The sequence below is a fragment of the Petaurus breviceps genome, unplaced genomic scaffold (genome assembly GCF_028583685.1).
Source record: "Petaurus breviceps papuanus isolate PSGF00001 unplaced genomic scaffold, PetGlider_PUasm1.0 216, whole genome shotgun sequence".
Lineage (NCBI taxonomy): Eukaryota > Metazoa > Chordata > Mammalia > Diprotodontia > Petauridae > Petaurus > Petaurus breviceps.
In genome coordinates this window covers 5528507-5546905 of record NW_027185867.1, presented here as the reverse complement: position 1 = coordinate 5546905, position 18399 = coordinate 5528507, and the positions used below count along the sequence as shown (strand labels likewise).

The 18399-nt window shown below is 42.0% G+C and overlaps 2 protein-coding genes across 2 annotated transcripts in view; one reads left to right on the top strand and one right to left on the bottom strand.

The window, feature by feature from the left end:
• IL17RA (interleukin 17 receptor A) overlaps positions 1 to 2092 on the top strand; it is a 25298-nt gene extending 23206 nt beyond the window's left edge. Inside the window, 1 exon segment of the mRNA XM_069094315.1 lies at positions 1 to 2092. This exon segment is cut by the window's left edge and continues 5 nt beyond it. Coding sequence (XP_068950416.1) covers positions 1 to 382 — 382 coding nt within the window. The 3' untranslated portion in view covers positions 383 to 2092.
• A 3984-nt stretch (positions 2093 to 6076) lies between these two features.
• TMEM121B (transmembrane protein 121B) lies at positions 6077 to 17288 on the bottom strand. Its single transcript, XM_069094311.1, has one exon. The coding sequence runs from the start codon at positions 17129 to 17131 to the stop codon at positions 15365 to 15367; it is 1767 nt and encodes a 588-aa protein (XP_068950412.1). The 5' UTR covers positions 17132 to 17288; the 3' UTR covers positions 6077 to 15364.
• Positions 17289 to 18399: the final 1111 nt, after the last annotated feature.

Genomic DNA, 18399 nt, shown 5'->3' with positions numbered 1-18399 from the left:
GTACTCCCTCTTCCAGCAAAGTCTAAGCAACCCTGGTGAGGAAGAATGGGAAAGACAGCAACTGGTCTTCAATGACCCTTATAAACCCTATGAGGAAGAACAGAGGCAGTCAGTGGAGTCTGATCAGGGCTACATCTCCAGGAGTTCCCCACAGCCTCCCGACGGGTTTGTGGAAAAGGGGGATGAAGAGGACGAAGAGGACGAAAAGGAAGCACAGGATGCAGAGATATCTACAGAGTTTCTCTCTCCCAGTGTTTTGGAGAATCTGAAGAGCCTTCAACAGCAACTGTTATTCCAGGAGATACAACAGAACTCTAACTGGGACTGCCTAGATGGAAGGAGAGACTGCCTAGATGGAAGGAGATTATCTACAGAATTGTAGTTATCCTATTAAATGTGTTATAGTTCTGAGTCATCAAAGACAGTGAGAAAGACAATGCATACCTCTAATTCTATCTTGAGTCTAATGATGAAAATCTCAGGAATAAATTGTCCTCTCTTTGAAATGTAAGTGTATTTCTCCTAAAACTACCCCCTTTGTAAACATGTATAACCCTTTCCCAGTGACTTAGCACTGAAGTATCAATTAATTCCCAATGAAGACCTATTGCCTGCCCATATTAGGGGGAAAAAAGAAAGATATAAAATACCAAAAGGAGAGGAGTCTAAAACCTCAATTCTGTTTCTGGTGTTAATGTAAATATAAAACAATTAGGTGATGGGAGAGGGTTCTCTTCTTTTTTGAGTTGCAGTAAAAAGTCTTTCAGATAGTCACTGGGATGGACCCCAAGAGTTGCAGATCCTTGAGATAAATTGGGCCTTTAAAGAATCCCATTTAAAGACTTAAAGTCCCTTAACCACTTAAAGTCCCACAACAGATGAGGTGTAAGAGGCTAAGGAGTGTTTGACTTGACATGCAAAACAGACTGACATGTTAACTTAATGAGGAAAACCTGGGGAAAACTTAAGTTTTCAATGTGTATTTGATATTACCTTCCTTTCAAACCAGAATGGCACTTTGAGGCTCCATTCTTGCACTGACCCCTTGGAATGGACTAGAATCTTAAACTCAGAGGACATTAAAACTGCAAGGTACCATAGAGATCATCTATTCTAACCTTCATTTTTTTTAGAGATATGGAAATTGAGACCCAGATTGCTGAACTACTACTACTGCCCCCTTTCACTCCTCCATGAGGGTTGTGTCACCAGAGGGTGACTGGTACCTTTGGTTATAGAATTTATATTCCTAATATATCGCTCAAGAGCCCCACCAATGTGCTTCCCATTAACAGTCATTCAGTTGACTTAATTAGTTCTATGCAACAATGTTTGCTAATGTGGTATGATAAAATAAGAAATACAAACATTTCTCCCATAAACCTGAGGTATACTTTTTCACAAGTACACAGGAAGAAGGGGGGTCACACTTAAAGAATACAATGGTGGTGAAACACTTGAGTAGTATACACATGTGGCAAAGGCAATTCACACTTCCTGGTGTGAAGTTCCTCCCTCATCTCAGTTTTGTTCCACTCAATTATGTAGCAACAGGAGGAGCAAGGTAAAATCTAAATGCAATGGCCCAAGTTTTATAGCTTCACCTGGAGCTATGGACATTGGGTTTCTTGCCAAAAATCTCTCAGCCTGCCAAAATCTCCATGCAATTTCCCCCAGCCTCCTCATGAAACATATATTGTTATGTGTTTCCATGTTGATATCATCTGGCAGGCTTCCTCACTGCCAGAACCATAGTGATGATATGCTTTTGGGCTAGAAGCATATTTGTGTCCTGTTTACTTCTTGTTCTCCCTTATTTTGGGCTATTTCTTTATTTAACACCACCACCACCCACAGGGCTTTCCATCTAAATGTCAAGCAATACTGAAAATTCTTTCAGACAGAATTCTTCTTCAATCCACAGTACTAGCTAAGAGTGAAGAGTGCTACTGATTTTTCTCTCAGAGTTCTTTGACCCAAGACATCCCCTAGCTTCTACCATGGGTCAAAGTCATCAAAGTTTTATGAGTCTTTTGTACATTTACTTGTGTATTATTTTGAATGATGGCAAATAAACACCTCAATACTCAAACTGACTCCATGTTTTACCCCCAGAATGATGTCTGCTTCTCCCAGGACACATTCCTTCCCAGTCACTGAACTTCATTTCTCTAGTTAACTCATCTTGGCAGGGAGCCTTGGGCCTAGGTCTTGACAAGAACATTATTAAAATAACGTTTTATTTTACTCCCAGTTACATGTAATGACAATTTTAACATTCATTTTTTTTGAGTTCCAAATTTTCTCTCTCCCTCTCTCACCCTCCCCCACACAATAAGGAAGTTGATATGTTATACATATGACAAGAATATTTCTTAAAAGTGAGCATGATCTAGCCATATCAGATCTCAAACTGTATTATAAAGCAGTAATCATCAAAAAAAAAATCTGATACTAGCTAAGAAATAGAGTGGAGGATCAGTGGAATAGATTAGGTACACAATACACAGCAGTAAATCACCACAGTAGTCTAGCATTTGAAAAAACCCAACAACCCAAGCTTTTGAGACAACAACTCACTATTTCACAAAAATTGGCAGTATGGTGGAAACTAGGTATGGACCAACATTTTACATTGTATACCAAGAGAAGGTCAAAATGAGTACATGATTTAGACATAAAGGGTAATACCATAAACATTCAGAGAGTAAGGAATGGTTTACCTGTCAGATTGTTAAAGGGAAGAATTAATGATAATGCATGAGACAGAGAACATTATGAAATATAAAATGGATAATTTTTATCATATTAACTTAACAAGTTTTTTGCACAAACAAAATCAATACAACCAAAATTAGAAGTAAAGCAGAAAGCTGGGAAACAATATTTACACTAGGTATCTCTGATAAAGGCTTCATTTCTCAAATATATAGAGAACTGAGTCAAATTTGTAAGAATGAAAGTCATTCCCCAGCTGATAAATGGTCAAAGTATTTGAATAGGCAGTTTTCAGATGAAGAAATCAAAGCTATCTATAGTCATATAAAAAATATTCTAAATCACCATTGATTAGAGAAATACAAATTAAAACAATTGAGGTACCACCTTACACCTTATCAGACTGGCTAATATGACAGAAAAGGAAAATAAATGTTGAAGGGGATTTGGGAAAACTGAGACACTAATGCATGGTGGAATTGTGAAGTGAATTTTGGAGAGCAATTCGAATGCCCAGAGAGCAATCAAACTATATAACCTTTGATTCAGCAATACCACAATTAGGTCTGTATCCCAAAGGGATTTAAAAAAGAGGGGTGGGAGAAAGACCTATTTGTACAAAAATATTTATAGCAGTTCTTTTTGTAGGTGATAAAGAATTAGAAATTGAGGGAATATATCAATTGGAGAATAGCTGAATAAGTTGTGGTAGATGATTGTAATAGAATACTATTGTGCTATAAGAAATGACAAGCAGTCTAATTTCAGAAAAACCTGGAAAGACTTACATGAACTGATGCAAAGTGAAGTGAACAGAATCAGGAGAACATTGTAATATTGTACAATGATCAACTGAATGATTTGGCTATTCTTAGCAACACAATGATCTAAGAGTTCCAAAGGACTCATGATGAAAAATGCTATCCACATCCTGAGAAAGAACTGATGAAGTCTAAATGCAAATTGGACCATATTATTTTAAACTTTTTTTTCATTTTTTTTGTCTATGTCTTCTTTCACAACATATGGAAATGTTTTGCAAGATTGTACATATGTAACATATCAAATTGCTCGCTGTCTCAGGGAGTGGGGAGAAGTAGGGAAGAAGAGAGAATTTGGAACTCAAAATTTTTAAAAATGAATGTTAAAAATTGTTTTCATATGAAATGGGTGAAAAATAATTTTTTTTTTAAGCAATCGGGGTTAAGTAACTTGCTCAAGGTTACACGGCCAGTTATTTCTGGGTGTGGTGCTGAGTGTCTGAGCCCAGGATTCGATCTCCAGGTCGTCCCAACACTGGAGCCGGTGCTCTTACTCGCTGAGCCACCTGGCCGCCCCAGAAAAATAATTTTTTTAAGTGAGCATGATTGTCATCATCAAAGAATATTCATTGAGTATGTTCAGGGATTCAAGGTAGAAGCTTAATTAAATAAAATTAAATAAAAGCTTAATTAAATAAAATTATTGATTAAATAAAATTAAAAAAAAAAAACCAGTCTGCCTGAATGGAGGCAGATGGCTCTACCCACCACCACTCCAGAAAAAAAAAAAACAACTGAATTCACACCACATCAAATAACAGTCAAGAAAAACTATGGCAAATTCTTCCTGTGCCATTCAAATATCAGTTGGAGCTTATAGGGGTCTTTGAGCAACCAGAAAGCCCTATCAGGTGTTTTCTGAGTCAATCACTGTTCAAGGGGAGTTTCAGTACATTTCAAGGAAAATAACTAGCTCAGTCCAGGATACTGGAAGATATCTCCTGCCATGTCCAAGATAGGGTGAGAGGAGAAATCTGAATATTGGGTAGAGCTTCCTAGTTTAACATTTTTCTTATTAGCTAAGTGTAAAGCTCAGTAGTTTTCAAGTGTTGTCAAACATCTAAGTTTTAGTGACCTCACCATAATTATTGGTGCTTCACCCGATGAAATTTCATCATCATCAGGTCATTCCTTTGGTTCAAGCAGTTCATTCCACAAGCCTCACATTATAAATTACAAATACCCTTGGATGAAGGGGTTGCATTAAGCTATTATTCGTCAATAAGACCAAAATATAAATTTATTTTTCAGAACATCTTACTGGAAGGACTAGATAATGTGAGCATAGGGGATGCTTGAGGATGCAGGTAAAAGGGGTAGGGTGAATATTGGAAATTAGTACTGAAGAGAGAGGAGGTCATCTCTACACAATTCACAATTTTTTCCCATAGCACAGTCCTAACCTATCCTACGCTGTCTTTTCATTATTAGAACCTTCCCCAAAAGAACTGGCCTAGAAAGGAGAGAAAATAAAATTAAAATCAGACCCTCCTTTTCAACAGTTACCTCATAGGTTGAGTAGGAGAAAACATTAAAACCAATAGCTTATCAAACTGATTGTAACTTTCTTTCTCTGGTCCTTACTGGATAATACTAGGTAACAGACATCTAATAATGTAAAGGAGCAGTGTTTGAATTGGTGTGGGTGTCTCAAGTCAACTCTCAACTCTAAAAGTGCAGGAATTTGGTTTGTTGAAAACCTAAAAAGACTGCCTTGCTAGTCATTGTACCAGAATCTTAAGGCTTCACACTTTCTACCACAGGTGAAATCTTCAGATTAGGGAGTAGAGAAGGGCAGAGCACACAAATTCTTTTTCTCTAGTCTAAGACCCTAGTTAGCTGAACTTAGATAGAAAAGGCATTCAAAGGCTATTATGATGGTGAAGAAATGTCTTTTGTGTTTAAGTCTTTTAGTTACTTAATAAATAATCAGAAGTCTGTTCGGATCTCTAGGCCAAAACCCAGGCACCATGGCTTGCCTAGTGACAGACCATCCTAATTGCAGGCAAAATATCTCAAATTTGCTTAGTTGCAAGGATGAGCCTTGAAAATTTAAGTGCATAAGGCAATGATTGCTATCACAGTGATTTTTGAGAATTTCATGTGAGAACAAGAAAAGGAAAGATCTTAAAACGAGCCACACTGAAAGCATGTCACAAGTCTCAAGGTTTTATTTTCAGAACAGAATCTAGTTTTATTTTTAAAAGAAAAAAAAATTTGTGATGGATGCTAGTGAGGTTGTCACTTCCCTATATCTCGCAGGCCCCAGCTGCCATCGCCCTTTCATGATCACACTTGGTATTGGAGCTGGGAGGGAGCTTAGAACTTATGTAGTCTAACCCCCTCATTTTACAAATGAGGAAACTGAAGCCAAGATGAAGTGACTTAGCCCAAGGTCACACTGTTAGCTAGGGGATAGAGCTGGTACTAGACTCATGTCTCCTGGGCTTTTTCCACTCCACCATGCTGCTTGATAAGAGAAGAGCAGAGGAGGGGAAGGAAAAGGGTAGGAGGGAGGAAAGGACACAGCCTAGGTAAAGATTCCCTGGGGCCTTTCAGGACTGTGATCTGCTCTCCTGTTGCTGCTGAGACTTTTTCAGTTGTGGCTGAGTCTTTGTGACCCATTTTGGGTTTTCTTCATATATGTGTGTGTGTGTGTGTATTTGTGTGTGTTACTATATATATATGTATATGTGTGTATGTATATGTGTATTATGTATATTGGAGGGGGGAAGTCAAGGCAATTGGGGCCAAGTGACTTGCCCAAGGTCACAAAGCTAGTTAAGTGTCAAGTGTCTGAGACAGATTTGAACTCAGGTCTTTCTAACTTCAGGGCTGGTGCTCTATCCACTGTACCACCTAGCTGCCCCTTGGGGTATTCTCAGCAAAGATCCCTTCATTTCCTTCTCCAGCTCATTTTCACAGATGAGGAAACTGAGGCAAAGAGGGTTGAGTCACACAGCTAGTATCAAAAGCGCCAGATTTGAACTCATAGAGTCTTACAGACTCCAGGCCTGATGTTCTATCCACTGATCAGCCTTGCTGCCCTGATCTGCACTCCTAAGAGTCCTTATATGTATTTGGATCTTTCTCCTCAAGCTATCTTATAACCCTTTCACAGCCAGATGCCTAAAAAAAGCTGCTTTCACTCGTCTATACTTTGTCACCTCCCACTCACATCTCGTCCCCTTGCAATCTGGTTTCCATCTCCCACTAGTCAAATGAAACTGCTCTTTCCAAGGCCACTGACGATCTAAATCTAGTAGTCTTTTTCCTTGGTCTTCAAATTTCCTAACTCTCTGTAGCATTTGACACTGCTGAAAATCTTCTGCATGCTTTCTACTACCTGGGTTTTTCAGTCAGTACTGTCATGGTTCTCTTACTAACCGGTTACTTCTGCATTTCCTTTGTAGACCCATCCTCCATTTACTACCCCCTATCCCTAGAGATAGGGATACCTAGGGAGACCCCCAGGGCTCTGTTAGGAGCCTCCTCTTCTCTCTCCCTTCTTTCTCTCTCTCTATGATTGCATCAGCTCCTAGGTAGTCTTAACCATCAGATGATTCCCATTTACATATCTATGCCTCATCTCTTTCCTGAGCTAAGGTACCACATTTTCAACCATCTGCTGGACATGTCAAACTCAGAGTGTCTAAATCTGACCTCATTATCTTTTGTCCTAAACCCACTCCTCTTTCTAATTTCATTCATTCATACAGCCATTGCTTCAGTCACTCAAACTTACAACCTAGGAGTCATCCTTGAATCTTAAATCTCTTTCACAGATATACCTCTAACCAATCAGTGGCCAAGTTTTGTCAATTCCACCTCATCAAACTGTCTTGCATCTATTTATCTCATCTTGCATCTCTTTATACCACCCTAGTCCAGGCCCTCATTCCTTCTGCCTAGAGACTTCCAAGGGTGGGGAACCTTCAGCCTCAAGGCCACATGGGGCCTTCTAGGTCCTTGGGTGCCACCTTTTGCCTGAGTTCAAGTTTTACAGAACAAATCATTTTATTATGGGTATTTGTTCTGTGAAGTCTGGATTCAGTCAAAGGGATGCACTTGTGGACCTAGAGTTTAGTCTAGACTCTAGACTATGACAATAGTTTCCTAACTGGTCTCCATTCACAGAGTCTCTCCTCTCCAATCCATTCTCTGTACAACTGAAAAATTTTTATACCTAAGCACTGATATGACCATGGCACTCTCTTGCTCAAGGACCTTAATTAACCTCCACGTTGCCCTTGGTATAAAAAACATATAAAGTCCTTCATGACCTGGCTCTAGCTTATCTTCCCAATCCACATTATTTCCTCTCATATATTCTATACTTAGAACCAAAGTGACCTACATGTTGTTCCCTGTACACAAGACTTCACTTCCCATTTCTGTGCCTTTACATAGGTTGTCCTACCTTACCTCTATTTCTTGGAACATCTAGATCCCTTCAGGACTCAATTCAAGCACCATATTCTTATAGAGGCCTTTCTTAACTTGTCCAGTTATTAGTGAACTCTTCCCAATCACTGTATATTTTGTAGATCCCCTATATATCCTTATCTGTGATATGTGCTTACCTGTTGTTTACCTCTAGTTAGAATATAAATTCCTTAAGGACAGAGGTAGTCTTATTTTTGTATTTGTATTCCCAATAACCAGCACAATGCCTGGTAAATATAATCCTTGCTGATTAATTGAATGATTCTGATCCTTTCCCAACATGGATTTCAGTAGACCAAGTTTAGAACTTGGAAGCATTCATTGCTGGTTTGTTTTTGTCCATAATTTATACCTATACCCATGTTCAAGCTGTCATTCTTTATACCAAGAGTTTACAACTTAGGTATTTTAGAGTGAAAGCGATTTAAGATTTTCTGTCAAAATTCTGGCCCTTTAAACTCAGTCTTTTGTAGTGGATGGCTCGTGTCTCACTGTCATTTTTAATTGTTCTGCCTCCTCCTCTATCCTTAGCCATCCTTATAGCAATGAAAGAAGCAAGGAAATATATTCCTTAACTTCCATAACTCCTTTTCACACATCTTTCTTTAAGACCAAACTTGACTTCATGCCTCATCTCCTGCCCACATGTACACATGCATTTTTCTGCTTCCATAACTTTGCTCATATTATTCCTTTCACCTAAAGTGCCATCCACTCCCATCCCTAGGACTGCCTTTCCAATTTCTTCCAGGACCAGTTTAAAAATGCTACTTTGTGGGGGGCAGCTAGGTGTCACAGTAAATAGAGCACCAGCCCTGGAGTCAGGAGGACCTGAGTTCAAATGTGACCTCAGACACTTGACACTTTCTAACTGTGTGACCTTAGGCAAGTCACTTAACCCCAATTGCCTTGCCTTCCCCTTTCCAAAAAAAATTGCTACTTTCTCTTAACGAACTCCCTAATCCTTCTAGCCAGAAGTAATCTCTTCTCTAAACTCCCATAATGCCTTCTACATCTAACTGTACTCTCATGACTTTATTATATAATTATTCATTTACTAGACTATAAGCTCCACGATGGCAAGGGCTACGTCTTACTCATTCTTCTATCTCCACTCCTACCCCCACCCCCCACTGCCCTGGGTAGTGACCTCGCACAGGGCATCCCATAGATAATTTATTTAACAAATGTTATGGGGCGGCTAGGTGGCACCGTGAATGGAGTCAGGAGGACCTGAGTTGAAATTCGGCCTCAGACACTTAACACAAAAACTAGCTGTGTGACCTTGGGCAAGTCACTTAACCCCAATTGCCCTCCAAAAAGCAAAAAAAATTTAAATTTAAATTAAAAAAAAACAAATGTTATGGGTTCATGAATTCCTCAGTCTTTTTTTTTTTTCTCATTCTGTGGTTTTATATGAGGTTAGGAGAAAAGAAAGAAAAGACAAGTTCTGAACTTTGAGAAGAAATATTTTGAATGTCAAGGATGGAAAAGCAGAAATTTTGGAAGGTTTTTCATAACACTTTACTCCCCTGGTTCTTTTTCTATCTCTCCTACTGTTACTCTTCTGTCACATCTCCATGAAGATGCTGCCTACAACTTGATCTCTAGTCAAATGACATAATGTGTGTGAAGTGCTTTGCAAACTTTAAAGTGTGAAAGAAACATTAGCGACTAATAGCTGACATTTCTATGCTATGTTAAAGTTTGCAAAATATTTACATATCAAATATTTACATTATCACTTCATTGCCTTTATATCACCTCACAACATCCCTGGGAGGGAGGGAGGTGCTATTATTATCCTCATTTAGAGTTGAGGGCAGAGGTAGGAGAAGGGTTAAGCAAATGACCCAGGGTTACAAAACTAGTAAGTATCTGAGGCTGGATTTGAACCCAAATCTTCTCATCTCCATGTCCAAAGCTCTATCCCTTGCACAACTTGGAAGAATAATAGGTAGCGTTTATGTAGTGCTTTAGGGTTTGCAAAGTGTTTCACAAATGTCATCTCATTTTATCCTCACAATAACACTTAGAGGTAGATGTTATTAATTAGTATTAGCTGTTACAGTTCCACCCTCGGTCCAGAGCTTCAGAGCCAGCTTTCCAGCTGTATCTGTCATATTTCCATTTGGCATCTCAAATTCAACATGTACAAAATTAAACTCACCAGCCAGTCCTGAAAACTTGCTCCTTCTCCTGACTCTCCCATTTTACCGATGGCATTGCCACCTTCCCAATCATCCTCATGCACCCCTACATCCATGTTGCTTTGGGAAGCCATAAGAGGTGCAGACCCCCTCATATCTCATAATCCTTTCTTCATTCCTTCTCTCTTTGAGTTACATTTTTACTTCTCTTTCCATAACACCTGGCACACAAAAGACACTTAATAAATGTTTAATGATTGATTAATTGATCATTTAGGCAGGACCAGGCTTGCCTGGGGGTAAAATAAGGTGTCACCTATAAAATGCAATCAGAAGAATGAAAAACCTCTGACTGTACCCTGCTGAAAATAAGTAGTCTTTTCTTTTTTTTTAAACCTGAAGCAAAACAAAATGGTATTCAGGTTCGAGCAACAGGATATGCAGCAACTCCATCCCTGGGAGGAGATTCTCTGGGGTAAAGGTATGGGAAGGAATCCCTCTAATCTCTTAGCTTATTATTTTAATATTTTTTTTCTTGCTAACTAAATGTGAAGTTCAGTAGTTTCAAGTATTGTCAAGTGAAAAATCCCAAGGATTTCACCAGAGAGTCCGGAGATGTATTTCTGATGTTGTCTCATTGCATAAAAACAAGCATCGCTAAGATGTAAGTGAACAGTTGTGTCAAGTTGTTGTACCTTACTAACTTCTGTCATAGGAGCACTCTTGACATGAGCGATTCCATTCTGAATTTGCAATGAGCACACACACTCCAATTCTCTATGTATGTCAACAACTTGAATATGTAAGTCTGATAATCAAATGTTTATGATCAGCACATCTGGTAAGCTTGACCAAATGATTTGCTTGTACAAGATGCCCAGGCCTTTTTGACTGGAAGGAAGAAGATGAAGGAAAGTACTTTATAGTGTAAAGGTAGGGTGATTGACTTAACCCCACTCCCATTTTATATAGGTAATAGAATGGTTGCCCAATTAGGGACATTGGATTAAATGGAGAAAGAATTTGAAAGCTATTTGATGAAATGAATATGATGAAGGTCTGTTCCAATGTCTACTCTAACCTTTATTATACCACCTAGGTCCTGTATAGAAGCACCAAATTACCTGGGATGAGAGGTTTTCCAGAAATTGGAGCAAGTATAGCTTTCCAGGATATCATTGAAAAGAAATTAGCTTGGTTGTGAGTGGGGTAGACAGAAGGAGGTACCTTGTTCCCCTCCACCAATAACAACATCCATAAATAACCCTTTTGGCCAGAGGAAGACTGTAAGTTTTGAAGGATTTGGAAGATTTTGGACTTTCCACCTTCCCACCACTAGTGTTCTGGTGGAATTCCTGGATCAGCTGGTAACCCTGTTGTAATTAGAAGCCAAGGACAGATGAACTCAGATTCATCATACTTAAAGGGAACTTCTTGAACATCCCATAAATTGGAGAAAAAGATTCCAGTAATCATGTGAGTTACCCCTCTGTCACATGTGTTCTGAGTCCACTTCCCCCTGTACCCTGCGTATGTGGGAGATTTTACTACAGACTTTGAGAGTATTTTTTAATACCAACTGCTCTCCCACCTTAGTAAACACTGCTTTCTAAAAGCTAACCAAGGCTGACTGACTAAATGTATTATCAATTTATAATTGAGTGGGGGGAGGGTGCAGAGCACATCAGTGAGGACTTCAGACAATGACATTAAAGACTCACCAGTGACTCCCAGGGGTATACCTAGAACCACAAGGTGGAGATAGTAAATGTAGCTAGACAAATTCTGGAGACACAGCTCATCAGTGGGAGTGGGAATTGAGATGAGGGTGACATAGTTTACATGGGCTACAACTGTAATGAAGGTGTAGATGCCAAAAGAATTCAAAGCATTTTAACAACTGAGGAAAGATAGCTATTTGCTTGGGTACAGGCTGCTGTCTTTGGTTGAAGCTTTTTGGGTATAAATATCTTTCACCCATGCCCAGGGAGGTGGCAGTTCCTTCACATCCATTCTAGCAACACATCAGAAAAGCCAATAGTATTCCAAGGTTTTATAGTCACAATCACTCACAGCACCAATATTGTTCCAAATGATAGAAAAGGGATAGGAATAGACACCATTCAGGAAGCTAACTATGGCTCCAAAGCAGTTGTCCTTTCACATTTCCTTTATGTATCTGAGAATTATTTTTCTCTGGAAAAGCAGGAGATGGAAAGGTGTGAAGAGATGAAGGAGAAATGGGGAATAAATATTGTGCTTTCTATGGTAAATCTGGGACCAAAGCCCCCAGCCCTTTAGCAAATGGATTTACAAGGAGTTAGAAATGCAAAAGAAGAAAATAATACTTGGTTCCAAAATTCAATAGCCTTATATTAGAGTCAATGATAGGGAGGAGAGGGAGAGCAAGTAGGAAGAGAACAACAGAACTCTCACCCTTTCAAACTCCCTCTGCCATATCCTTCTTATCTACTCTTTATCAAATTCCAAAGGGATTAGAAACTTTATGTATATATGTGCATGTGTACATATGTACATGTATATATACACACATATATATGTGTGTATATCCCTTTGTTCTGGGAGTGTTTTAATGGGGGCTTCCTGAAAAACCAGGCCCACTGGCACCATTTCTTTGAGCTAGAGAGAGATAACTTGGCTCCCTTCCACATAAGAGGGGACAGAAAGGAAGAAAAAATATATAAATATAAAATATAAAAGCCAGTAAGGCAATAGTCATTATAAACCCCTCACAGCAATATACCTTGTGCTCCTAGCCTTAGCTTCTACCCACAATCTCAAAAGTACCTTTTGTGAATGCATATTAGGTTTCCTATGCCTATCACCCATGTCCACCCATGCTAGGTCATTCCTTATACCAGGTCACCTTTCCAAAGAACGTTAAGACCTGGGCTTTGATGAGTCTATCCACTATAAGTCAAGAAGAGGAAGGGAAAGAAGAGTTCCTATAATGCTCTCTCTCTCTTTCCTATTCCATTTCATTGACAGCTAGCAGTTGAGGGAAAGAGAGTCTTTCCCTTGCCTTGCTCCCTACCATCTCCTACCCCCACCCACCAAGACCACCACAACAAAACCCCTCAAAATATCAGATTTGATGAACCCATAAAACTCATCAATCCAGGTAAGCCCTAGTTGTAATAAGCCCCATTCTTTAGCAATCATCACAGGTAGAAAATCAAAAAAGGTGGCCCAGAGAAACATTGATGGCATTGTTATCTACCCTTGCCCCAAACTATCCACTCTCATCCCTCAACCCTATCCTCTTGAACTCACTCCATTCTTGACCCAAGCAACACAACCCTTTCTAATCCACTAAAAGCTCCTGGAAGGGGCACTGGCAAGAGGGCAGTCTCCCCTACTCCTCCCCTTAGGAAAACCAACCCTACCTCAAATACACACACACACACACACACACACACACACACACACACACACACACACCCAGAACTCAAGACAATACATTCTAAGCAACAACCTGGTATAAACACACAGATGCAACAGGGAAGAGAAGAGTTCTGGTGGCAGAGGGGAACAGTGGGACTGGTGGCTAATATTCCACAGATCCTGTTATCACTGGCACAAAATCAGCAAAATCTAGAGACAAAATTAAATTCAACTTTCTCCTTTTTATGTGTGTGTTTGTAAGCCGTTATCAGTGCACAATACAACAAAGGTTCAAAACACAGAGGTAGTAATTTTTACTCACCCAAGAAAGGGTGGTTTGGTCCTTGAAATGTAAAAAACCACACCCAGTGCCGGAGAGGAGAGCAGGATTGGGAAGGGATAGGAGGAAACATTTACCCTGCCTGAAAACAGCTGGATAGCTCCCAGGTGTTCGGCTCATTCAGGAATGCATAGCCATGAGTTCATTGAATCCTAAGATTTAGAACTGGAAGAGAATTTAAGGATCAAAGAATCTTATATTTAGAGCTGGAAGGTACCTTAAAGGCCATCTAGTCCAACCCCCTCATTTTACAGATGAGGAAACTGAGGCTCAGAGAGGTTAAGTGACTTGCCTAAGCTCACACAGGTAGTAAATAGCAGATCTGGGAGTTAAACCCAGGTCCTTTGCCTCCAAAACTAGTGTTCTTTCCACTGCATTACCAATCTTCATGTACAGATTAGGAAACTGAGGCCTGGGGAGGCAAAGTGATTTGCCTAAGGTCACAAAGATAGCAATCAGCAAAGCCAGGTTTTTACCCCAGCTCATCTGACTCCCAGTCCAGTGTTTTCTACTCAGTCACGTTCAAGTAAGAGTGGAAAGTTGGAGGGGGGAGTGAGCAAAGCTCATTCCTTCTTGTCTCTTACCAGCTGGAAAGTCTCAGCTGGTAAGTGACCAATAGCACTCACACATACACATACACACATTCATCCACTAACATGTGCTACAACCATCACTTATAAAAATCAAGAGCTGGAAGGGATTTTTGAGATATCTAGCCTAACCCTTCATTTTACAAGTGAGAAAACAGGCCTGAAAAGTTAAGTAGCTAGCCCAAGGTATCACAGATAGTAAATGGCAGTGCTAGGATTCAAACTCAGGTTATCTGACTCCAAGGTCAGTGCTCTTTGTACTACACAACTCTGTCTCTACTTGCAAAAAGTTCATCATAGAAAGAGAAGAGAACAAAGTGGTTGGATCCAATACCACAACTTGGGCGTAGGTTATCACCAAACATAGTATGGAGGGTCTCATACAGAGAGGACTGGCAATTCTGAGATCAAGGCCAGGTACTGAGTTGGCCAATGCTCAGTTTCCTCTACCATTATTTCCACCTCTGTTACACCTTCCCCTATAATGACTGTACATGTACATAGTTTGTGTGGGAAATCAGGTCTGTTGGTGGGGATGGGGGAGATGCAGAGCAAGAGTGGAAAGTATATCTTCAACATGTTAGCTGTTCCTTTGGAGACTTGAGTCTGGAAAAGAAAAGATGAATTTGCAATAGATTAAAACGACCCACTTTCTTCACCATCTACTGCCCTTCCCCCCAAAAGGCAACTCTCTTACAGGAGAACAATAAGATGGTAGTGGGAAGGTCAACTTCCTTGTAGCCTTCCTTGTACAACAGTTGTCCCTTCCTAAGAATAACCTGAACCAGATCAAGATGAAGGAAAAAGTAGACAGAACAAGCGGGAATATGGGTGGGAAGTAGAAAGTATGAGAAGTCAAAGTATGAGGAAGATACAAGAGAACAATCTCCTTCCTTAGTTCTGGGAGGCGACAACCAGGGTATTCACATAGCCATGGGGTCCCATGTCATTCTCTGGGATGCAGTGGCCCAACTGAGAACCTCCCTGAGGGGTGGGCGGTGGTGGCGATGGGGGCGGCTCTGGGGGAGGGCCTCCGTAACCTCCTCGGATCCTGTTAGGGGAACCCAGACTCCCTTGGCCCCAGCAGCCCTCCAAAGCTTCCAATCCCCGGCAACCAAGGAAAAAGAGGTTTTTGAGCATGAAGACTGAGAGTGGCTGCTGGTAGCTCACCACCAGAAGGCAGCGCAAGGCCAACAAAGGCACGTCCACCAAGCAGCCAGCCAGCAATCTCAGGAGCCTGCTACAGCCACCAGCCCCAGCCCCCCAGGAAGGGGTATTGGTCGGGGTGGCGGTGTTAAGTTCATAGAGCCAGAGCACTGGAGAAGTGAGGGTCAGGAAATAGACAGAGATGAGCAGGTAGCGAAGGTGGGAAGGCAGAGGTACCCGGCCTTCTAGCATCAGCTCCACCAGGGTGAAACTGTCCAGTAAGTCTAGACAAGTTCCCAGGAAGCAACCAGCAGCTCGGTGGTGCTGAGGCTGCAGGAGCAGGGGTCCTGCTGATCCTAGAGGGGCTCCTGCTTCACTAATGGCCCGTACCAAACTGTAGAGCAGGGGCGCAGACAGCGCCATAGTGATACGAAAGCCCGTGGTACCAAATGGCGCTCGTAGTTCGATGAGGTCCAGGATGGACGTGCCAAGTATCAAAATCACCTTGGGTGTGAAGGCAATGGAGTAGATCAGCCAGGCCAAGTAGGCAAAAGCAAACTCTCCCCCGGATCCTACAGAGTCCAAACCATCTCCCAGGCCGCCCCCACCACCACGAGCCCGGACTTTGCCTCCAGCGCCAGTGCCCACAGCTGCCGATGGAGCAGGCAGGTGGAGAGGTGGGGGTCCCGAGTGGTGGTGGTGCTGGTAGTGGTTGTGCAAGCTGGCGGCACTTCCTCCTCTACGGCCACGGCTATTCTTAGCGAAAAAAATGGCCCAGCCAACCACAACCACCAGATCTGTGGCAATCCAGGAACACCAGTACAGGTCGGTGACAGTGATGAGATACAAGTCTAGCAGCCCACCTTGAGCCAGCAACAGCACCACGGACAGCGCCTGGTAACCCCACTTGCACTCCGAAGTAGGGGCACAACAGCCTCGCCGACCCCTGGAGGAGCCCCTGGATGAGTGACCACAGCAACAGCAGCAGCAGGAGCAGGGAGAGGAGCCGCTACCACCGCCGGGCCCACTGGGCCCCCCGGAAGAACGGCCCCCTGGCCCTCCGATGGGTCCCGTTCCACCCCCACCAGCAAAATCCACTGCGGTCATACTACAAGAGGAGGTGGATGTGGACTTTGAGGAAGAGCAGGAGGAAGAAGCGGTGTGACCGATCAGCTGAGCGCCTCCCTGAGCAGAGGGCTCTAGGGGGCCAGAAACTGTGGCGGGCACCAGGGGCTTGCTAATACTGATGCTCTCTTCGTCTTCGTCTTCCCGCTCCACTCCTGTGCTGCTGCTTGGGGAGCCGCGGAAGCTGCCGCCTCTCCTGCCTCGTCTCCCTCCTCCTCCCCTGCTGGTGCTAGTACTGGTGCTGGTGCTGCTGTCCTTAGAGCCCCTCCGGCAGCTGCGGTAGGAGCCCCCGCGAAGAAAGAACGGCTGCAGCTGGGAGGCGGTGGAGGGCGGTGGAAAGGAGCCGGAGGAAGAGGAGACTGGACTGTGGTTTCGGAGCGCTGAGTGCATTGTCTTCTGAAGAAGTGCTTCTGGGGGGCTCCCCAGCTGCTCCTTCCCCGCCAACCCCTGGGGGCGGCGAGGCAGCCGTGGGAAGCCCTGGCGATCTTCTCGGCTTCCTCCTCCTCAGCTGCTAGGTCTTGCAACTGGACCAGGTGGCTAAAAGATCCAAAGTAGAGCTGCCGGACTGGCAAGCTGAGACAGAGAGTGGGAGAGAGTGGGAACTGAAGAGACAGACGGTGATGGGCGGGGGTGACGGTGGAGGGGGTGTTTGCAAAGAGAGAGCCCTGGAAGGGAGAGAAGAGGAGGAAGGGAAGAAGAAAGATAGGCGGCAAGGAAACCAGGACTGGATTCAGTGAGGAAGGAAAATAACATAGTGAAGAAAGAGAATCATAAACCTGCTTTGCCGGATTTATCTTGGGAAAGAAAAAAGCTGAAATACAAAGGCGAGGAGAGGAATTGGAGCAGCTGGCATAGAGACCCAAAGTCCTTAGTTAAACTGCTGAATCCCTCTAACTGGTAAGGAACAAATATTTTTGAGGTACCTACTATGTGCTGTGTGTTTTACAAACATCTGGTTATTTACTCACAATTCTATGAGGTAAATGCTATGATCCCTATTTTACAATTGAGGAAACTGAGACAGTGAGAAGTTAAGTGACAAACCTAGGGCCATACTGCTGTAAGTATCTGAGGCTGGATTTGAACTCAGATCTTCCTGATTTCCCAGTCAGCACTCTATCCATTTTACTATCTAGCTGCCTCTAAGAAGATAAAGTAGGCCAAAAAGGTGACTCTTTCCTCTTCCCCAACACGAAGTTTGAGGGGCTAGAAGTGAATTATAGCCTCTGTAGTCCTCATTGTCTACACTGCATCCCCCACCAGATGAACAAAGCACTATGAACTCAGGTCAGACCTCTAGATGTGTAGAAAAGGCTATACATAAAGGATAGGAAAGAATTCAATTCAATTCAAGAGAAATTCTTTCAAGGCACTGTGCTAAGTTGTGAGGATACACAAATATGCAGAAATCTCCACCCTGAAGGAGCTTACACTGTGTGGTACGAGCAATAATTTGAAAAGAGTGAGAATATTAACCACTAAGTCTTTCAATTTCTAAGCTTTTTTGTGGGAGAAGGTTGTAACCAGAGAAGAAAGACTTGAACTGAGTAAGAAAGATTTATGAAGAAGACTTAGAGGAATTTAGACTTGTAAAGGCTAGATCTTAAATTTGGAGAGGAATTTTTTTTCAGAAATTTGGAAGAAATTGAGGAAATATT

Excerpts from the sequence above, each read along its gene's own strand:
- TMEM121B (XM_069094311.1), bottom strand. The coding sequence starts at position 17,131 with ATGCACTCAGCGCTCCGAAACCACAGTCCAGTCTCCTCTTCCTCCGGC.